The following is a 23,670-nucleotide window of genomic DNA, read 5'->3' as shown; positions in this document are numbered from 1 at the left end:
TTCAGCTTCAGCATCAGTCCTTGCAGTGAATATTCAGGGTTGATTTCCTTTAGGATTGACTGGTTGGATCTCCTTGAAGTCCAAGGGACTCTCAAGAATCTTCTCTAGCACCACAGTTCAAAAGCATCAGTTCTTCGGCACTCAGCTTTCTTTATAGTCCAACTCTCACATCTATGCATGACTACAGGAAAAACCATAGCTTTGACTAGATGGACCTTTGTCAGCAAAGAAATGTCTCTGCTTTTTAATATGCTGTCTAGGTTGGTCATAGCTTTTCTTCCAAGGAGCAAGCGTCTTAATTTCATGACTGCAGTCACCATCTGCAGTGATTCTGGAGCCCAAGAAAATAAAGTCTGTCACTGTTTCCGTTGTTTCCCCATCCATTTGCCATGAAGTGATGGGACTGGATGCCATGATCTTCATTGTTTGAATGTTGAGTTTGACGCCAGCTTTTTCACTCTCCTCTTTCACTTTCATCAAGAGGCTCTTTAGTTCTTCTTTGCTTTCTGCCATAAGGGTGGTGCCATCTGCATATCTGAGATTATTGATATTTCTCCTGGCAATCTTGATTCCAGCTTGTGCTTCATCCAGCCCAGCATTTTGCATGATGTACTTGCATATAAGTTAAATAAGCAGGGTGACAATATCCAGCCTTGGCATACTCCTTTCCCAATTTGGAACCAGTCCGTTGTTCCATGTCCAGTTCTAACTGTTGTTTCTTGACCTGCATAGAGGTCTCTCAGCAGGCAGGTACAGTGGTCCAGTATTCCCATCTCTTTAAGAATTTTCCACATTTTGTTGTGATTCACACAGTCAAAGGCTTTATCATAGTAAATGAAGCAGAAGTAGATGTTTTCCTGGAATTCTCTTGCTTTTTCTGTGATCCAATGGATGTTGGCAATTTGATCGCTGATTCCTCTGCCTTTTCTAAATCCAGCTTGAACATCTGGATTTTCTCAGTTCATACTGTTGAAGCCTCGCTTGGAGAATTTTGAGCATTACTTCGCTAGCGTGTGAGATGAGTGTAGTTGTGTGGTAGTTTGAACATTCTTTGGCATTGCCGTTCTTTGGGACTGGAATGAAAACTGACCTTTTCCAGTCCTGTGGCAACCGCTGAGTTTTCCAAATTTGCTGGCATATTGAGTGCAGCACTTTAACAGCATCATCTTTTAGGATTGGAAATAGCTAGAATCCAGATCAGCTGGAATTCCATCACTTCCTGTAGTTTTGTTCCTGGTGATGCTTCCTAAGCCCTGCTTGACTTCGTACTCCAGAATGTCTAGCTCTAAGTGTGTGATCACACCATTGTGGTTATCTGGGTCATTAAGCTTTTTTTTGTATAGTTCTGTGTGTTCTTGCCACCTCTTCTGCTTCTGTTAGAGCCATACATTTCTGTCCTTTATTGTGCATAAATGCAAATATTTGGCTTCTTTGTGTTAGAAAATTCTACTTACTTAAAGCTTTTCTCCAGCTGTTGTTAAAGTCGTTCCTACCTCGTTTGAGGTTTTCTGCTACCTCCTTTCCAGCAGTTTTCATGCTGGGGTTCCTTGGGGCTGTGAGGACCAGCACCATCTTTGGCATTTTTTTTTTTCCCTTTGGTCTTCAGTGCCTTGTAAAAGGTCTAGCACTCCCCAGTGTTCATAAGACTTGGGCTTATAGTAGAGATCCACATACAAATGGTTTTAAATGCATGATGTGAAGTGGCCCAGATGCTATTTCCATTCCCAACTTTACCACTTGCCAAGTATGTGACTGGAAATGACTCCTCTCTGTGAATCTCAGTTTCCTTATCAGTGAAACAGTCATAACAATAACTCTTGCCTCAGAGAGTTATGGTTGTTCATTGCTCAGTCATATCCAACTCTTTGCAACCCCATGGACTGCAGCACACCAGGCTTTTCTGTACTTCACTATCTCCCAGAGTCTGCTCAGACTCAGGTCCATTGAGTCAATGATGCCATCCAACCACCTTATCCTCTGCCGCCCCCTTCTCTTCCTGCCCTCAGTCTTTACCAGCATCAGAGTCTTTTCCAGTGAGTTGGCTCCTCACATCAAGTGGCTAAAGTTTCGGAGCTTCAGCATCAGTCCTTCCAGTGAATATTCAGGCTTAATTTCCTTTAGGTTTGACTGGTTTGGTCTTCTTGCTGTCCAAGGGACTCTCAAGAGTCTTCTCCAACACCACAGTTTGAAAGCATCAATTCTTTAGCGCTCAGCCTTCGCTATGGTCCAACTCTCACATCCATACATGACTACTGGGAAAACCATAGCGTTCAATATATGGAGAGTTTTTGGGAAATTTACATGAGATAATATTAAAATCAGAGATTCTCAAACTTTTATTACGTGTGAGTATGACCTGGAGATCTTAGAAAAGAGCGTCTGCTGGACTGGTTGCCAAAGGCAGAGGGTGGAGGTGCAGGAAAGTGGTGAAGGCAGTCTAAAGGCACAGACTTCTAGTTATAAATAATTCCCAGGGATGAAATGTACAGCATGGCAGCGATGGTTAACAATACTGTATTGCATACTTGAAAGTTGCTAAGACAGTAAATCTTAAATATTTTTCATCACAAGAAAAAAATATGGTACCCAGGTGAGATGATGGATGTTAAATAACCTTGGGGTAATCATTTCACAATATGTACCTATAGCAAATCATTATGTTGTACATCTTAAATTTACACAATGTCTATTATATCTCAATAAAACTGGGAAAATGTTTTCAGAAGAATAATTTGCTGGACCCCACCCCTAGAGTTTCCAATCAGTAAGTGTAGGGGTTCCTTGCATTTTAATAAGTTTTCAAGTGATGGTTATGGTACTGGTACAGGATCCACATTTTGAAAACCGCTGTTTAAAAAATCATCAAGTGTAGTATCTGCCCAATTAAGTCTAAGTAACTAGAAATAGCCAACAACTGTTGCCTGATTTTCCTAGCACTGTTCATGGAGTTGATGGTGACCCAGAGGAAAGCAGGGTCACATGTTGAAGGTCACAAAGAAGAAGGGACACCCGGAAACTGTCTCTCTCCCCTTCCTGATGAATGATAGACCAACCAACTACTGATAGAAGGGCCGTTTTGATGAGTCTGTAGGCTTCTTTCTGTGATTCATAATGGACACTGCAAATGTAGATAGATTCAGAGCACTGGTCATCATGTCCTTCAAGCCTTTTCTCATTGATCAGGAATGGCAAAATTTAAACACTTGATTACCAGCTGTTGACATGGGATAGGAAAAGAATCTGAAAAACACTTAGTGGGCAGAAAATCGGAATGAAACTTGGCGATAGCACTCAAAAATTAAAAATTCAGATACTCTTATCTTTTCCCCACTGCTAAGAATCTCTTGTAAAGATATTTAGGTAAGAATGTGTCAGAAGATAGATCTGAGGATGTCCACTGAGGCCTTGATAATTATGCACGGAAGGCTAGATTTCCAAACACGACCCTGTGGAATTCTCCAGGCAAGAATACTGGAGTGGGATGCCATTCCCTTCTCCAGGGGATCTTCCCAATCCAGGGGTCGAACCCAGGTCTCCCACATTGCAGGCAGATTCTTTACCAGCTGAGCCACCAGGGAAACTCAGATATAGCCAGTGTATATAACAGCACTTCTATGTAAGTTTAAAAGGTTACACATAGAAAAAGACAGTGTGTACCCTGCGTATAACATTTTCTCTGGAGGGACAGGCTCTAACAGGAGTTTAAAGGGAGATACTGAACCTGTTGAGCGGCACAGAGAGCTCAGCCCCGTGCTCTGTGATGACCTGGAGGAGTGGGATGGAGGGAGTTTCAAGCAGGAGTGTGTATATGTGTACATATAATTGATTCATTCTGTCAGTCATACAGCAGAAACTAACACAATATTGTAAAGCAATTATCCTCCAATTAAAAAATACAAGTAAAGAAATAAAAACACTGGGTGGGAAGTAGTCAGGATGGGAAGGTAGACTTTGACTTTTCAATTCATTACTTTTTTCGTGTATACATATATTACTTTCATTTAGTCCAAAGGGATAATCTAGACAGGGTGATTTATTGGATCTTAAAAAGCCTAATGAGTGCTACATATTGTAAAGAACCATTAAAATTATAGTAGTCTCTTGGATTTTTGTTACGTTATTTCCCTGAATGTTTGAATAGATGCATTAAATAAAGGCATCTACAGTTCTTTGAAATGTATTGGGATTTATACAAAGGCTAAAAAGTCACTGTCCAATATCCTATCATTTATTTGAACAGTGTCACCATTTCCTGCTTGCTTAAAATTTGCTAAAAGCAACCCGTTTTCGTTTTCCTTTTTTTTTTTTTTTTTTTACAATTTGATCAGCATGTATTTTTTCCTAGCCCCATCCCATTCCACTCCAAAATCAGATTTTTGACCTCATCCAGACAGGAAGTTCAGAACCGAGGCACCTGCTGGTGATGTTTTGGCCTCAGGTGGCTCAGATGGTAAAGAATCTGCGTACAGAGCAGGAGATGTAAGAGAGATGAGTTTGATCCCTGGGTCGGGCAGATCCCCTGGAGAAGGAAATGTCAACCCACTCCAGTGTTCTTTCCTGGGAAATCCCATGGACAGGGGCGACTGGCAGGCTATGGTCCGTAGGGTCGCAGAGAGTCAGACATGACTGAAGTGGCCTAGCATGCACCCACACTGCAGAAGACCCAAATTTGATCCCTGGGTCGGGAAGATCCCCTGGAGGAGGGCATGGCAACCCACTCCAGTATTCTTGCCTGGAGAATCCCATGGACAGAGGAGCCTGGAGGGCTACAGTCCATGGGGTCCTGAAGTGTGGGACACAACTGAGTGACTAACACTTTCACTTTTTCACTTTTTAACAAGGCTGTCATGGATTTCCCAGGGTTACACAGCATCATTCACTTGACTCATCTCAAGACAGAACCCTAGAAGGCCGTTTTTCTTCCTCGACTTGAAATTCCAGCCCATGCCTCCTTAATGTATGGGTTTGGCCGAGTTAATTCTGTTTCCTGGGCTTCCCGCCAGACTGACTGGCTCCTGAGCTGAGGACCCAGAACCAGAGCAAGGGCGTAGGAATCTCTGGGAGCTGCTGTAGCAGCCTCCCCTGTGGTATTGGACACTGGCTGCTCCTCCCCCTGGCTTTGTCTCGCTCCTCTGGGCACCCCAGAAGCCCTGGATCACTTACGCCATTCTCTGCTATAACTCTTCAGTCCAAGGCCAAGGCTCGTCCACCCCACCCCAGCTCTTAGCATTTAATAACGGCACTGATGGGCCACAGTGGGGAAACTCCCCTCTTTCACGCGTTCCATGCCTTTGAAAACCTCTCAGAGCTGTTCACAGAGAATTCGGGAAAATGTTAGCCCTTAAAGGGAAATAAAATTTCCTCTGAACCCCACAGAGTTTAAGGTTCTATCAGGAACTTAGATAAGTTTTAAGAACAAACATTCTGCCTGGAAGATTTGTTTGAGGTGCTCTATGTAAGCAGGCTGACTGCCTATGAGGACTTCATCAATTTTTCCAGGTATCGGCCTTTCCAAGTGGTGCAGTCAGAATCCGCCTGCAATGCAGGAGAGCTGGGTTTGATCCCTGGGTTGGGAAGATCCCCTGGAGAAGGCAGTGGCAACCCGCTCCAGTATTCTTGCCTGGAGAATCCCATGGACAGAGGAGCCTGGTGGGCTACAGTCCACGGGGCCCTAAGAGTCAGACGCAGACGGTGATTAAACCACCACCACCAAATGGATGGGAGGTTCTGTCGCAGCTGTTTGGTGGGAAGAGAAGATGCAGGAGGTTCACAGACTCAGATGTAAGCTCAGGAGGATGTGGAGGAGAAGGTCTGTGTTTGTTCTCTGGAGGAGCTTAACCTTTCTTTTTGACTGCTTCCAATGCTTTTCTGTCCAGAACTCAAAAATCTGGAGCCTGGGGCGGCCCAGAAGTCTGGTGCCTGGCTCCTTCTCCAGAAGTGTGCTGGAGTGGGATCTGTTCCTGGGTGTTTACCCAGAACGCCCTGTTCTGAGCTTGTCTTTTCTGAGAAGGTGGAAGACAAGTGCTTCTCAAGAGAATCTGTAAACTTCTCTCTCATGTAAGAAGTCTGTTCTAAAGTCAACAGATGTCCAGACAGTTTGAAATGGGGGAGAAATACTGGGAAAATGTAATAAATTACTTAGTCTTAGGATTTTTTTTGAAGTTCTGAGGAATTTATACACATGCATGTGCATGTTATGTGCATAAGAGAATGAATAGTCACTCACTAGTAGAGTGGTCAGTTCTCTTATATGCTCGACATGTACACCTATGTGTATAAATTCTTCAGAATTAAAAAAAAAATCCTAACAAATATGTGTGCCTGTTCTGTGTATAGGACAATGAATAATCACTAGTAAGGTGTTCAGTTGGGCTTCCCAATGGCACAGCAGCAAAGACTCTACCTGCCAACGCAGGACTTGCAAGAGACGTGGGTTGGATCACTGAATCAGGAGGATCCCCTGGAGTAGGAGACAGCAACCCACTCCAGTGTTCTTGCCTGGAAAAGTCCATGGACAGAGGAGCCTGGGGGGGCTACAGTCCAGGGGATTGCAAAAAGCCGGACACCACTGAGCCCACATACACACACACGGTGTTCAGTTAATTAAACATAGAGGTGGTTAGGCTGATGAAGCTCTCAGGCCATGGTGGCTTGAGATGCAAACTGAACCCTCAGCCTGCACATGCCTCAAGGTTAAGACAGGAAGCCGAGGGCAGCCGCTCCCAAGTAACCACCTGGGGTCTGAGCGCCGGCGAGTCAGCAGGGCCCTTGCTCAGCCTCTGCCTGCTCCCGGCGAGTCTCGCCGGCTCCCATCAGCAGCGCGCTGCTGGCCACTTCCGCTTCCGTGCTGCTCGGTTGGAATCCGCTTTTGCTGAAATAAACTTCACAAATTTTAGTATACTTCAGTTTATCCTTTCACAGGAGATTTCTTCAAAGAATGATGAGCCGCTTCCTCTCTTCACCTTTCCCTTATGTTCCCTTTCCACCTGCCAGATGTATCCTCGGGGACTCGACTGTCACCCCCTGAGATGGACATTCAGCATCCTTTTGAAAAAAAAAAATCAGTCACTTTTATTCTTTTATTGAGGATAATTGCTTTTGGGGTTCGATCCCTGGGTCAGGAAGATCCCTTGGAGCAGGAAACGGCACCCAACTCCAGTATTTTTGCCTGGAAAGTTCCACGGGCAGAGGAGCCTGATGGGCTGCAAGTCCCTGGGGCTGCAGAGAGCCTGAGACGGCTGAGCACACACATGATTGCCTTCCAGTGTTGTGTGCATTTTTGCTGCACAAAGGCAGTGAACCAGTTACAAATTTACGGACTCGTGCTCCCTCTTGGACTTCCTTCCCGCGCCCATCCCACCCTCCAGGTCACCGCAGAGCCCCAAGCTGAGCTCCGTCGCTCGATGACAGCTTCCCATTAAGCCAGCTTTTTCACGTGCGGCAGTGTATGTGTCAGCCCTCCCGTCCCAGTTCGTCTCACCCTCCCCTCTCCCCTCTGTGTCCTCATCATCTGTTCTCTGCATCTGCATCTCTCTTCCTGCCCTGCAGACAGGCTCCCCTGTACCATTTTTCTAGATTTCACATATATGCATTATAATAGCATAATATATCACATATATGTTTTTCCCTTTCTGTCTTACTTCACTCTGTATGACAGACTCTGGTCCGTCCACATCCACCACAAATGACCTAACTTCATTTCCTTTTATGGCTGTCACCTTTAATTTTTTTTTTCATTTTTCTCAAATAACCTGTATTTAGGCAAACCTAATATGTAGAAACCCATGGCATCCCTGACTCGATGGAGATGAGTCTGAGCAGACTCCGGGAGTTGGTGATGGACAGGGAGGCCTGGCGTGTTGCGGTCCATGGGGTCGCAAAGAGTCAGACACACGCGGAGGAACTGAACTGAATACATAGAATTGGAGGGGGGATCTGCAAAGTATGAAGAGTCATATTAATTCTCTTACTGAGAGCTCTTTCTGTTGATAATGCTTCCAAAATGCTGAAGTATTCTAACCACTGTAAGCTGGCTTGGGGCCTCCAGCCACCACTCTGCAGACCCCTGGGTGGTGAAGGCCCTGTGTGGGTTGACGTGAGTTTATTCTGCTCATAGCTCAACTTCTGCACGTGGTCTTTCTGAACTCAGGCCAGCACCGTCTTGTGTTCTATTTCTCTCTCTCACCATTGAAGCAGAGTGTTGAAGAGTCCATGTTAGTAACTACTTGTAGTTTTGCCTTGTATGGAGTATGTAGTGTGAATCATACTGGGGACGTGGTGAGTGGTCGTCAGCTTCACCAGCTTGCTCTTTGGTGTGTCCTGCTGGAGACAGTGAAGGCTGAATGGTCTTTCCCTGGGACATCAATCCTAGCATTCGTCCTGATTTATGATTTTAAAAATATGCTGTCTTGGAATCACATTCATGAGGGCATACTCTTTGAGATAGTTTCTCCCTAATGATGATGACCTCGTGCTGAGCCTAGCATTCTCCTGAGTCCTTTTGTGCACCTTTCATTTGAAAGACAAACCGCTGGTTCAGGGGTCGTCTGCACCGAAATGAGAGAAGTCAACCGGACCTTAGAAATGCTGTGTGAGTTATTTTTCCAAACCTAAGCCAAGTTACCCAGTTTGGGGGTTTTGGTTTGAGGTTTCTTTAACTTATTAATATGTGGGGTGGGTAGTGGGGTATAAAACTTAATAAGAAATAAAGATAATCGTTTTAGTTAATACACTATTGAACAGAATACAATTACATGAAGTTGAAAATGGCCCAGAAAATTCAAGGTAAATCTCTGAATTCTGACTTTTTTCCCCCTGCACCTCCAGTGTGTGCTAATATTTTGGCTCCATCTGGATGACCTTCAGGCATCTCAGATTCAGCCTATCCAGACGTCACCTCCTGACCTCCTTCCGCAGACCTCCTCTGTGCTCATCCTTTTGGTCTCTGCTGTGCTTCCCAAGTTTGAGTCATTCTGTTCTCCCTTCTCTCCAGCCTTACAGCAAGTCAGCCACTATGTCCTGTGAACTCCTTGCTCCTCTGTCCACCCAGCGCCCTGTGTTAATCCAAGGCTTCATCATCTCTCCCCAACAAATCCTACTTGAAGGTGCCTCCTCTGGTCTGCAGTATACAGTCACACTCTGGCTTATACACAGTCCTTCCTGAGTCATTCTCACCCAGATTTAGCCCCATCCCCACCAGCTGCTTTCACACAAAGCCCTTTCACAGATCCATGCCCACCTTTGAACCGGACACCCCTGCCTTCCCTACTGGGCAAGCCATTGATTCATCATTTAAGACTTGGCAGACGAGGCCTTCTTTGGGGATGTTCCACCTGACTCCCACCTAACTGAGTTAGTTACTGTGTCCCCGTAGCTGCCATCCATACCTCTCTTGTATAGGATAATCACCTGCTTGTCTTTATTTCTCGCTAGAGACAGTGATCTCATCAGGGGCATGAGCTTTGTCTTGATCATGTGTTTCTAACAATCAGTCAAATGCTTGGTCACTTGGAGGATCTTCTATGTTTGCTGAATGAATGAACGAATTGAACTTATGCCCTGGGATGTGGTAATAACATGTTCTAAATAATTGAGGCACTTAACCTCAAACAGTGAACATCTTCAAGAGTACCAGGCTTCAGTAGATACCGGGGGATCTGTTTTTACCCTTGAACCTGTACAGTCTTTCTTATAGGTGCCTTGCCTTCTGTACACCTCCAAGTGCATTACTTTCCTCCCACTCCACACACACAACAGTTTTCACCGTTGTATATCCCCTCTATTAACAGCCTTCCCTGACTGGTGGCAGAATGTTGACTTTCACCCCCCAGATACTCAGTCTCAACCCTTCCTGTCCTTTGTCCTCAGACCTGGTATCAGGACACCCATCATTCAGGACTCCATCATCTAACCATGATGCTGGTTAGAGTTCTACTATTAAAAGCAATGGAACCCTTTACTCTCTAACAATCCCACGATCACCACCCTGGACAGATAACCTCATCGGACGGTGGATCCCACCGTGGCCTTTGGGCTGGCCGCTCTGTGTTGCCCATGCAGCAGGCAGCTTGAAGCCCCAGATTCTTGCATCCTCCCCACAGACAAAGCAACAGGAAACCCAGGCAGCAGGAGCCGAACCAGTTCCCCACCAGCCACACAGTTGAGCTGAGCCCTTGGGGTGGGTGGTCAGGGGAAAGTCAGCACTGGGGTGGCTTGGCGGGACTGGCCTGGCAGTGTTCCTTCCTCTGGGTGAGGCGGGAGAGGGGAACTGAGTGTACTCAGGGTGGGTGAGCGCTTAGCTGGCCGCAGACCCTCCTGTTCCAAGTAAGTGCAATGAATTCATCAGGTGACCGGAGGATGAAGTTTGATAAGGAGACTCAGAGTTGGGATTCCCTTGAGGCAGAAGACAGTCCACAGGAGAGCCCCTGTGAAAATCACCCACAGAGTGCAAAGTAGTTGCATTAGAGTGCGAAGTCGTTAATATTAGAAGTTATTTACCATGTAGTAGGGCTTCCCAGGTGGCTCAGTTGTAAAGAAACCCACCTGCCAATGCAGGAGACATGAGAGACGTGGGTTCGATCCCTGGGTTGGGAAGATCCCTTGGAGGAGGGCATGGCAACCCACTCCAGTAATCTTGGCTTAGAAAACCCCCATGGACGGAGGAGCCTGGCAGGCTACAGTCCATAGGGTCGTGAAGAGTCGGACACAACTACAGAGACTTAGCACGCACCATGTAGTCAGTGAAGGAAATACGCTTTCTTCCTCTCCTCCATCACACACTTGTTTGTTTTTTGAGGGCTCATTTCTGAAATCGGGGCACTAGGTGCTGCTCTTCTGCGGGAATTATTCTATTACTCTTTGACATTCTTTGGACACCCAGAAGATTTGGAAGAGCTTTGATGTCCTTTTTTATAATAGAGCCCTGGGAAATCACTTAAGAAAGATTTATGTTAAGTAGAGCGTTAGCATCCATAAGGAGCTCATTTTACCTGTGCTTTCCTAACATTTCCTAAATGTTTAGAAGTTCAGGTTTAATCATACGTTTCATTCAGTGCCATGATTTCCTTAATCCCGTGCTTAGTAGATTGATCACTGCTTGAGCAAAATTAAATCTGCAGTCGGTTGGCCCCACCTCTGAGCTCCACTGCTAAGAGTCCTTCCCTTTCCCTGGAGAGCTTTGTTCACCCCTCAGCACTGACCACGGACGTAGGACCTCGCCTGGAAGCCACAGAAGTGCTACATTAAGTCAAAGTGATAGAAGTAGAACTTCAAGGGTGTTGGGAGCCTGAGGTGGGAGGGGAGCATTATGAAAGGGAAAATGGAGTCACTGAGAATGGTCCGTGGCCGTGCTGAAACCGTGGAGGGCGCCATATGGTGTTGCATCAAGATCTGCATGCGGTGTGCTGCTGGTTGGGGGAGAGCCTTGGTCTGTCTGGAAGTGGAGGCGATGGCTCCTGTTTAGTGCCGGAGGGCTGGAGGGCTGGCTGCAGTGGGTGCCACAGGGGAGAAAGGGGGACCAACGACTAAAATTGGCCTTGAGATCGAGGGGAAATGTGACACCACTGCTCCCTGCCCCGCCTCGGAACTTGGACACGGTAATGTCTTCAGAGGGCGGCAACAGGGTCCTTGAGATGGACGCCAACAGAGGGAAAGATGGATGTTTGGCTCTTCCTCATTCAGCCACTCCACCCCGGCTCCACTTCTCAGGTCCCCACCCCAGGCGTGCCTGGATCTGTAGATCTGGATCTGTAGGCCACCACCAGTGCCTGTATATCTATAGATCTACGTTGACAGATCCATCAAGTCATGTTTTTAGACACGAGCTAAAGAAAGCTTGGGTGCAGATGTCCATGCCCTTTCCCCAGCTGTATTTAGAATTTGTTTTAATGTAAAGTTGTGGAGACAGACTTGAAGGGAGACCTCCCCAACCTTGCTAACATGTAAGTACGAAAAGGCACAAATCGGATGGATATCGATGATGTTATCTCTACTGTGACATCATCTATAGACTCCTAGTGCCTTTGCTTTGCTTCCCTAGAGTGATCACAACATAAATTACTTGTCTTGTTTGACTTCCTTGTTCACCAAAGTTGAGCAGATTGTGGCCGTTTTCAACGCTTCTACCAGACAAAAAGCTTGGGACCATTTCTCGAAAGCTCAGCGCAAGAACATAGACATTTGGCGAAAGCACTCTGAGGTTGGTGATTTTATTATTACTTTCTAACCACCATCACACAGCTGGATTGGCAGGGAAGAGTGTGGCTGCAGCCATGATGGTTTCTGTTACAGCGGGCCGTCTACCGGTCTGGGTGCTGTCTCACTGTCAGCCCCACGTCCAGCTCAGATTGGTTCCCTGGTCTATAACAGCAGCTGATCTTATGCTTGGAGGACGGAGTGCTTTCCTTTCCTGCGGAGGAAAGCATCTCTCCCATTCACAGTAAAGAGCTCAGTGCCAAAAAAAGTTTAACATAAAATAGAAAACTGGTCTCTACATTACCGAGTTGTTCTTTTCCAGTGTTCTACGGCACCATGGTTACCATTTGCCCTTTGGCTAGAAATGGCAAGTGTGCCTTTCATCTACGTCTCCTCATCTTAAGCGATGTTGTAGGCCCCTGTGCCAGCCGATGGGTCCCATCAGATCCCTCCCCAGAGCAATTGTCCCCAGGGTAGTGAATGTCCCAGCTAGCACTCTCCACCTTTCTGTGTCAGTGCATGTGTGAAGTGTGAGTATCTACCCCAAGGCAAGAGCTCAGATCTCGACCTTCCCTGCCACCTAGAAGAACCAGAATGTGTCATGAGTCATTGCTCATCCAGCTGTTATTTTCAACCCTGCAGTGTAGAGTACGCTTTGAACCTGTAATTTAAAAGTAAGTATACTGCCTTTGTTTGCTTCTTTTTTTTTTTCAATGAGAGAATGTGTTTCATTTGGATGCTTCTCCATCTCTAGCATGTTAATATTAAAGCTCTCTAAATGATAACCCCCTCTTTCCAAATCCCAAACTTATAGAAGGTAAGGTTTATTTATTTAATGATTTTGGCTCACACTTGGAAAATAAGTGTTTTATGTAGAGTTTGAGGAACCACAAAGTGCCGGGGAATCAATCATCTGGGTAGCATTTTAAGTGCCCATTAACTAATGCTAAATTACAGTTGAATACCAATGGCGCTAGATGTAGCATCCACATGCATACCAAATGAATTCTTTATTATCACTGTTATTATGGTGAATACTGAATGACTTCACAATAATGGGACACTTAAAACGCTAGTGCAATTTATTATGAAGAAGGACATTTTTTATTTTGTTCACAAATTCGGAGAATGTGGCCGGTGACTGATACAGTTCTGTTCCTCTGCCCAGGATGATGGATAAGGAAGAGGTGGGGTTTCTCTCCAATGTTGGGGAGAGGGGGGCAGAAAACTGACGGGCGCTCATCTCAGGCTCTCACAGACACTGACTCAGGACCCATGTCAGGGTTGATTTTCGGGAGGAAAGAGTCCCGGAAATCAGTGATGAAATATCCAAGATGAGTGTTCTGAAACACTCATTGGAGTCCATAAAGCACGATTCAGATGGGGGAATGATATGCCTATGAATTGTTCATTCTTTTGGCTTCACACAAAACCAGACATACTGGGAGAAATGTTAAGAGAAGGGCAGGTGGCTTGATGCTGGATAAACCCAGACCTAACAAATCTGGCATTAGTACGTGAGTGTCAGCAGCTCACTGATCCATCAGGCTTCCTGCCACGTCTGATCCTGCTCCCCTAGCCCTGCCTCCTCCTCCTGTGCGGGGCCATCCTCTCCTTCGCTGAACAGGACACGCAAAGGGTTCCAACTTTGTCCCACGGAACCCTCCTGGGAGGCAGAAACGGAAGCAGTCCAGAGAGATGCTCCTGGAAAGGGGCTTTGTGTCTCCCTGCCACTCCCACCGCCTCTTTTGATATACCAGGAAATAGAATTCTAAATTACCTTTGATTTTCTCTCCTCCATGTCACCTAACTGATTAAATACCAGTTGGCAGTTTAACATTGTGGGTGATTTCTCAGTTGCATATGAGCTTGATAATTGGCTTGATTTTTTTCCCACGTTCCCGTGAACAGCACCTGTTAATTATCGGCAACACCTTTACAGATTTATTAGAGTGTACTAGTGATTTACTGCTGAACCAGAGGTACCCTGTGGAAACACCCACAGCTGCTTTTTTCCCCCCTCCAATTTTGTTCCTTTCCATCACCCTTCCCCACAAGAACAGCTACTGTGTGACAGTTTGTCATTAATTGTAAAGACTAAACAACAGACCCTTTCAGCCTCCTTTATTCTTTCCACCTGAAGTTTCTTTGTTTTGAGTATTTTCAGGCCACCTCCTGGGGAAGTGGGCTCCTCGTCAGTGGAAAGATTAGCTGTCCACAATCTAAAATCCTCCCCGCTAATCACATGTGACGTCCACCTCCGAGCTCCGACGGTGTTATTTAAGGCGGAGTTGGAGTCTCTCCCTGCTGGGTGGCATGGTCAAATAAGGGACTGCTGCCTTCATCCTTGTGCCGCTCAGGACTGCCCTGTGATGGGTGGTCCTGTCCCAGGGACCTCCCGTCTACCTCTCCCTCTCCCTGTCTTGGGTGACTTCCCTGTCTCTGCAGTCATGGTTCCTGGGGTTCAGAGCTGACCATGCGAGTGTGATTAGCGAAACATAATTCCCCATCCATCGTGCTTCAGCTAAAATCTGTGCACTATGGAGACAATTGAGAGAACCTATAACAGAATAACGCAGACACATCCATCCATTGAAAGGGCACTTTGTGTTTAAAGTCACGCCATTAATACATTAGTGTTGTGATTTAGTTTTATTGTGAGTCATAGATTTATTTATTATAAAGTGAAATTATTTTAACTGTTTGACTTTTATTTAGAGACTTTGGTTTAAATGGGGAGAAAAACAATAATGCATCCTGCTCTTGTTTTTTTTTTCCCTCTTTGAGGCCAGAACATGTAAGAGAACAGACTAGATAAGAATTTACAAATATACAATATTACAGCTTGATGCAAAATAGTAATATACTAATTTAATGTAAACCATTACAGTGCCCTGATTTTTAGGCACAGTAGTAAACAATTTATTATGTAATTATTTATTTTTGAAAATGAATTTTAACATAACACTTTTCCATTCAAACAGCCTTGTATTACTACTATCTTGTTTATATGTGAGTAGGCTGAGACTCAAAGAAATTAAATGCCTTGATTACAGTCACTTCTCTAGGAAATGGAGAAAGATACAATCCTTAGACCTTAAAGGGATGCTAAAACAACCATTACATCACAAACAATAAACCCCTGTGATAATGTGAAACACCAGAAAAGAAGGCATCTGCTTTTATTTTGTCCTGGAACACCTTTGGCTATCTGAAGTGTGTGTGTGTGTGTGTGTGTGTGTAAGATCACACGTAGGCCCATACACATATGCAGGGACACTATTATGCATGAACTTAATTTTCAACTTAATGAACCAAATCTCACATGATGCTAAGAATGTCACATGCATTAACTTGTTTATCCTCAAAACTCTTATTGTCACACTATCTCAGTGAGTGAATTGACCCTAAGAAAGATGAAATATCCCTAAAGTGACCCAGTGGTTCAATGGTAGACAAGGCCTTTTAAAAATTCCCCTGTGTGCATTCCTAATCACTAGCTGAGTCCCTCCTGTGTGCCATTCCTGATAACAGATGTTTCTGTGGGAGCCTCAAAACAGCCCTGCCAGGGTGGATGTTATTGCCCCCATTTTTACCAGTGAGGAAATTAAGACTCAAGAGATTGAATACCTTGCTGAAGAGCCCTGGACTCACCTTTGGTGAGCAGGGATTTCTCGCAAATCAGATACCGAATCCCTCCGTCTGTCTGCACCCCAGACCCTGCAGAACTCCCCTCTGGGTTAGGTGGGGCAGAGTTTTGGAGGTGAAGACATGCCTGTATCAGTCTTAATACCCCGAGAGACCGCTGACAAAGCTGCGTCACGTGTCTGCAACTCTGACGCCCATGGGTCCTCTGCTTCCAGGAACTTCGGAATGCTCAGAGTGAGCAGCTTATGGGCATCCGTCGCGAAGAAGAGATGGAGATGTCGGACGATGAGAACTGTGACAGCCCCACTAAAAAAATGAGAGTCGATGAATCAGGTAACACTGATCACCACCACACCCCTGTGGGCCACCGTAATGATCTTCCTAGTCTTAGCCGGGGTGCACACATCGGCAGGCGGTCACATCACTCGCTTTTATTTGAGTTATGCTAAACTTTTCATCTTTGAGTGACTCTGCCTTTTATTAACAGAATTTGAAATTCCTTCTTGGGAGCATAATGATTTAAATTGTCCCAGTTGTTTCTCATGTTCATGAGTTGGACTTTTTTTTTCTGGGACATTTGCCTCTTCCCATAAAAATCCTCTTCCAGAGTGTAGCAGCCACTGCTGATGCTGAAATACAGATAAAATTTGGTTTCAGTTAGTATACTTCTTACATGGGAAATGTTTAATTCCTAAAGAAGGTTTCTAGCCTCCAAAGCAACATGCTGGAGAATTAAATTTTTTTTTTCCCAAAAAATTTTAGTTCCTAACCTATAATCAAAGGGATGGCCCCATTTGGTACCAAGAAAGGGGCATCAATCCTTGAGTTATAAAAAGGAGAGAGGCTTAGAGAGAACCTTGCTTTATATTCTCTGACTAATCTGAGATGCCGATTTAAAACTCTTTCTCAAATTGTGTGTAATTCCCTTGGAGACGTATCAATAAAAGCACGGAAGGGAAATGCTCACTCAGAGGTAGGAGACCCCAGGGGAGGGGTGTTGCCTGTAAGGCCTGGGAACAATCACCATTGCCACCGTTGCCAAAAAGGGAATAAAACAGTCCCCTCTCCCGGGCCTTTTTAACAGAAAGACTCAGGTGACCAGGATCAAAGGGTTTTTGTAAATTTGTTAGTAGAAGCCAAAATCAGGATTACAAAATGATCAGGTCATGAGGATTTCAAAGTTGTCAGTTGGGTTGCTTCCACATCTTGGCCATTGTCAGCAGTGCTGCTGTGAACATGGGTACATGTATCTTTCTGAATTGTAGCTTTGTCCGGGTGTATGCCTAGAAGTGGGATTGCTGGGTCATATGGTAGTTCTATTTTTAGTTTCCTGAGGAACCTCCAGGCTGTTCTCTACAGTCGGCTGCACCAACTTGTATTCCCACCAACAGTGTCAGAGGGCTCCCTTTTCTCCATGTCCTCTCCAGTATTTATTATTTGTAAACTTTTTAAATGATGGCCGTTCTGATCAGTGTGAGGTGATACCTTATTGTTTTGATTTGCATTTCTCTAATAATTAGTGATATTGAGCATCTTTTAATGTGCCTACTTGCCACATGTATGTCTTCTTTGGGAAAATGTCTATTAAGGTCTTCTGTTCATTTTTAAATAGGGTTGGTTGTTTTCCACTGTTGTTTATTTGTGTGAGCTATTTGTATATTTTGGAGATTAAGCCCTTGCCAGTCGCATCTTTCACAGATATTTCCTTCCAGTCCGCAGGTTGTCTCTTCTTTTTTTTTTATGGTTTCCTTTGCTGTGCAAAGCCTTGTAAGTTTGATTAGGTCCCATTTGTTAATTTTTTAATTTCTATTGCCTTGGGAGACTGACCTAAGAAAACATTGGTATGATTTATGTCAGAGAATGTTTTTCCTATTTTCTCTTCTAGGAGTTTTATGTTGTCACGTCTTATGTTTAAGTCTTTAAACCATTTTGAGCTTATTTTTGTGCATGACATGAGCGTGTGTTCTAACTTCATTGATTTGCATGCAGTTGTACAACTTTCTCAGCACCATGTGATGAAGATCGTGTCTTCTCCCCATTGTATATTCTTAGTTCCTTTGACAGAGATTAATTGACCGTAGGTGTGTGGATTTATTTCTGGATTCTCTGTTCTATTCCATTGATCAGTATGTCTGTTTTTATACAAATGCCACACTGTTTTGATTGCTGCAGCTTTGTAGTATTGTCTGAAGTCTGGGAGAGTTATGCCTCCCGGAAACAACAACTATGTCCATTGACACATGAATGGATAAAGAGCATGTGGTATATGTGTACAATGAAATATTCCTCAGCCATAAAAAAGGATGAAATAATACCATTTGCAGCAACATGGATGCAACTAGAGATTATCGTCCTAAGTGAAGTAAGTCAGAGAAAGACAAATACCACACGATATCATTTATATGTGAAATCTAAAATATGGCACAAATGAGCCTATCTACAAAACAGAAATAGACTCACAGACGTAGAGTGCTTTCCAAAGGGGAGCAGGGGGAAGGAGAGGGATGGACTAGGAATTTGGGGTTGGTAGATGTAAACCATTACATTTAGACTGGATAAACAATAAGGTCGTACTATAGAGCACAGGCAACTATAATATATCCAGTCTTCTGGGATATATAATGGAAAAGAGAGTATGTATGTGTGTAACTGAATCACAGCAGAGATTGGCATGGCACTGTAAATCAACTATGCATCTATTTTTAAACTAATTAATTAAAAAAATTAAAGCTGTCAGAACACTCTCTTTCTGCAGTACTTCAGAAGAGAACACCTGAAGCATAAGATGATCACAAGGAAAAGCTCCTGCACAGAAATATACAGAGGGGAATTTCGCTTCCTTAGAGCATGGTTCCTAAAAACACTGTTCCCCAGCCCAGCAATATTAGCATCACCTAGGGACTTATTCAAAATGTAACTTCTTGGGTCCTACTCAGGACTTACTGAATTAGAAACTCCAGGGGATGCAGGCAGAGGGGAGGATGTACTGAATCAGAAACTCCAGGGGATGGGAGAGGAGGATTATGAAATCCAAAAATCTGTGATTTAAAAAAGCCCTGTGGGGAAGCCCGAAGCAGGCTCAAGTTTGAGAACCAGACCTTATAAAATTCCCCTTTCATCCTCAAATTCCATTCATGTAAATCTTTTAAAGCCTGGCGTAAAAGCAGACACCACACCGCGATGTTTTGAAGCCATATATCTTTTGTCTGGAAAATGAACCACCAAACACTTACATGTCACATGTAATGTCTCTTATTAAACTGATGTCGCATTTCTCAGGGCTGCTCGATTATTGGGTTTGGATTTGTTTATATGAGGAAACTGCCTTCTGCACACCATTTCTATTCTGCACGCTTTCATGTATCAGAAGAAGAGCCTGAGTTTGGGTGTGATTTTTCTTAAATTCAACGAGCTCTTCCAAGAAATAATTTTTTTTCTCAAAAAAGGCTTTCATCATATTTGAAGTTTCTAGATGCGGGACAAGTTTGCACAAAACCTGGATCCTTAACATCCTTATAAGGTAGGTGGAGAAGAAAAGACTAGGCTCAATCAGGAATTCAGATTGAAACTGTGGCTTTTTTTTTCTTATTTAAGGGGGTGACATTTCTTTTTAAACTACCTACCAATTTCTCAAGTAAGAAACATGTATAATTTCATAGCCTGCTCAGGAGAAGACAAGAATAATAATAGGCCACAGAGAAAATCTTACAGACTGTGGTAGCAAGCGTGTGCCTATAGAATGACCTGCGATCTCTGCTCGAGAAGAATCCACAAGATGCCAAGGACCTCTCTTCTCAGACAGGACCACAAAGATGCTCCCAGGAGGTTTGACTGAAGAGCCCTTCCCAGACCACTATGACTTTTTTACCCCCAGGCATCTCATAAGAGCCTGAAATAAGACCTGAACTTGCAGAATGTTCTCCAGGCTTGTTCCTTTGGTCAGCAGAATGAATGAACTCAACACAGTACATGATCCACACCAGGTGCCAAGGGCAGAGATGAAAGAACCGGAGAGCAAATGCCAGGCCCTGAGGAGTTCACAGTCTTTCTTGTGCTTTTCCAAACGAGATGGACCAGAGAACATAGCATGTGGCTTATGAGGAAAGTGCAGGACTGATGAGATGGAAGGAAAAGCCACCCTTGTTCCACCAGGCCCTCAAGACCCTGCCAAAAGGCAGGTGGGGGTTCTCTCAGCCCTGCCTATTCAGGGGTCCCAGCCTGACAGCAGGAATCCCCTTGATCTTTGGCCAAGCCGCAGACAAAAGGTCGCTGTGAACTGCTGGAAGTGGTTCAGGTGCCTGAACCGCAGCCTGAGGGAAACGGGTCTTTCAGAGGCATCTCTTTAGGTAACAGGCCACTCATTTAGGTACAAATTTGCGTGTCTAGTCACCTCTTAGCAGGCCTCTGAAGACAGCACTTTACTGCAATGACAGGGAAATTTGCCAGACTCGTGATAGAAGTGAATTTCTGCATCTTTTGCAATGATTCCCGACCTTTGTGACACCAGAGGCTGGTTTCATGGAAGATAATTTTTCCATGGACTGAAGGGGTGGGGGTATTGTTTCAGGGTGATTCAAGAGCATTGCACTTATTGTGCACTTTATTTCTATTATTACTAAATCAGCTCCACCGCAGGTCCATCGGGCATCAGATCCCGGAGGTTGGGGTTTCCTGCTCAAAGGAATCCCCTGGCCCTTCCTCTTCTTCTGAAGTCTTGAGATTTTGCCTCAGACCTTTCTGGCAGCAGCTGCCCCAGAAATTGTTAGAAATGCCAGGGGGAATTCCCCCTGGTAGGAGCCTCCTACCAGCCCTGCCCTCCCATCTCCCTCCCAGAACAAAAAAACCAACCTCTACAGGTTTTATTTCTGATGGGGAGATGGAGAGAATTGACTTTGGTTTTCAGAAAAGGAAAGACTTCTATGATACCTTGAGTTTATTCTTTTTTTTAATCAAAGTTTTTCAGGCCATCTCTGCTCTTCTGATTAAGGAGAATGCTTCCTCGTACTTTGGCTGTTTACCACGCCTGGTAATTTACTGTGTGTCTTTGGCCAGAGTTCCTCCAGACCAGCTGTCCCTTCCAGATCACTCTGGGCAGGCTGGTCACCAGGGCTCAGCAGGTGACTCTTAAAGGGGGGAAAGGGGTTTGCTGGAGCCAAACTGACATGCTGATGAAAATGAGAATGATTTTTGTTAATACATGTGAAAATCAAGACAGACGTATAAAGTGTTCGTTCAGAAAGATTGGCATCCTGCTCCAAAGCCCCTGAAGATAATTTCTGATAAAAATTCGAATGTGTTGTTGCACAGTCTGCCTCCTGCTGCAACCAAGCCAAACTTTTAAAGCCAAGTCTATTCCTACTTCCCCCTCTCTCTCCCCGCCCACTCCCTCTCCCTGCCCCCAGCTTCTCCCCCCGTCCCCCCCCTCACCCTTTCTCCTTCCTCCCTCCAGATTGCCAGTGGAGGGGGCGCAGGAGTGCGCTGGAAGGAAGGGAAGGGGAGAGGAAGGCCTCCCTTGGCAGAACCTGATCAGCGTCAGTGTTACGAGAGAGTTCAGTGGGTCAGTGCATCTTGTGAAGCCCTTCCAACTAGCACATGACAAGTAACTCAGTGGCTGTTAACTCTGCCTCTTATCTTGATCATCCTCCAATGCCTGGTCCTGGGCCTTTCACCAAGTAAGTCGCTCAGTAAAAGTTGGTTGATTCAGTAGCATCATCATCTTCTTCCACTCTGTTTTTTTTTTTTTTTTTCATTTTAAAAAGATTTTTTATTTTTATTTTTTTTTTAATTTTTTTTTTATTATTATTATTATTTTTTTCCAGTGGGTTTTGTCATACATTGATTTTTGATGGTGCCGTCCTGTAAGTCGACCAGAGTTGCTCCAGTTAAACTGAAATGTCAGGCATTAAGTGGCATGTTCAAACTGGGATGGTTGATTTCTCCACAATGTTCAGAACTTTAGCATATCCGGAATTCCGTGCCACATGCTGAAGAGGCTATTTACCAGAGAGTTGAAACTCAGTATTAACCTAATGATCAACAGGCATTTGTCAATCACCTTCTTGTGTCAAGGCACTGTGGACCCAGGGGTACGAGAGAGTTTAAACACAGTCTACCTTGCCCTCCAGGCTATGAGATACTTTTTGAAGAGAAATATGAACATTTTTTAAGTTAATAGAAATGCAGTGCCTGAAGCCAAATGTGTTTTAAACCATTAATTTAAATTCAGTATAAAGCAAAATGAGCATCGCTTCCAGTGTGTGTACCTCACCCAGTATTTGGTGAATATACATTATATGTTGAACACAGATTTGAGAAAAGTAAAACTAAAACAGCCCTTGCTTAATAGACAACCCTTAAACCATTCCATAATGTACAGACACTCTTGGATTTTAACTACACCTCATTTAAACTCTTGAGTTCTTTGTAGGGACAATTACTCTTAATTTTGAAGAGTGTTGTCCACGGTCGATTTTCCGTGGAAACTCAACCACAGCATAGGTACAGACTTCTTTTTAATTCCAGTGAGAAGTCAAACAAGGATTTTTGACAGCTAAGTCCAATTAGGGACTTATAATTGGGTCAGCAGTATTCAGTATGTCTGAAGTTTCATATACAGCCGGAAGTCAGGTTAAAAGATTAATAATCAGAGAGCTCTCTCTGGCCATCCCTGATCTCTTTGAACACCAGGACTGCCTTCATTTTTCTGATTCAGTTTATTTCCTGGAAGCAAGTGCTTTTGAGCGCCATGAAGGAGACCCAACAGAGACATTCCAATTAGACACCAGCCCCAGAGGCTCACCTAAGGTGTTTGTAGATTTCCTGTTTTCACATGTGATGGTAACCCGAAAGAGAAGTAAGAGTGGTGATGTGTGTCCATCAGTTGCCACCGAGTTAAAGATGAGCATTTTATTACCACAACTGAATGTCTTCTGGGACCTCCAGGGCCAGACAAGGAGATGTGATCAGCTACAGCTTACATGGCTTCAATGAGGAAGTCAGTCTTCAGAACCGTGCTGAGAGGCCAGCTTCACTCCTAATCTCTTGACATGGAGCTTCATTTGCAAAGCAGTCCAGGCTTTTCCTCGGTTTCTTCCTTTGTATTTTAATCTTGCTAATCTTGCCAAAGGAAATCAAATCGATGTTTATTTGGGGCAGATTTTTCAGCTCCCTGGTGATTTCATGTGCAGCTGCGGTTCTCATCTCATGATGGATGTATTTCCGAGAAGTGTAGAAATCAGTCTTTACCTTTTATATGTAAGAGGTGCACGTCGTGCATGCTAAGTCGCTTCTGTCGTGTCCAACTCTGTGCGACCCTGTGGACTGTAACCCGCCAGGCTCCTCTGTCCATGGGATTCTTCAGGCAAGAATACTGGAGTGGGTTGCCGTGCTCTCCCCCGGGGGATCTTCCTCACCCAGGGATCAAACCCGCATCTCTTCTATCTCCTGCATTGGCAGGTGGGTTCTCTGCCCCAGCGCCACCTGGGAAGTCCCACCCCTGTGGTGGGGGGTAGCTTGTCACAGCCACACACTTGTCCCAGGAGACCATGCTTATCTGTTGTGTACATTCACATTTGGAGCCTAAACTCTCCATAAGCCAAATCCCTTTATAATCTTGTTTTTCTGTAGCACGCAACAATGCCATATTCCCAACATCGCTCTCAGATATGCACAAATTTTCCATAATCGTGTGTTTCGTGTCGAATCAGTTCATGTTGCTGAAATTGTGCTGTGTCTCAGAGACCACGGATTTTTCCCTAATGCTTCAGCCACTTAGCTGTGTGGCCCCTCCAGAGAACCCAGGCGAGCCCTGGCAGAGCGTCTCTGACCATC

At 44.6% G+C, this 23,670-nt stretch overlaps 1 protein-coding gene across 2 annotated transcripts in view; it reads left to right on the top strand.

Moving 5' to 3' along the window:
• The window catches only part of ENOX1 (ecto-NOX disulfide-thiol exchanger 1), a 662,946-nt gene that overhangs the window by 512,953 nt on the left and 126,323 nt on the right, over positions 1-23,670 (top strand). For both annotated transcript variants that reach the window (XM_061133275.1, XM_061133276.1), the window contains 2 exons: positions 12,090-12,196; positions 16,056-16,173. In XM_061133275.1, coding sequence (XP_060989258.1) covers positions 12,090-12,196; positions 16,056-16,173 — 225 coding nt within the window. The remainder of the gene's footprint in view (positions 1-12,089; positions 12,197-16,055; positions 16,174-23,670) is intronic.

This window comes from Dama dama, chromosome 30 (genome assembly GCF_033118175.1).
Source record: "Dama dama isolate Ldn47 chromosome 30, ASM3311817v1, whole genome shotgun sequence".
In the NCBI taxonomy this organism is placed as follows: Eukaryota; Metazoa; Chordata; class Mammalia; order Artiodactyla; family Cervidae; genus Dama; species Dama dama.
The sequence above is the reverse complement of the archived record's forward strand: the minus strand, read 5'-3'. Positions and strand labels throughout refer to the sequence as shown.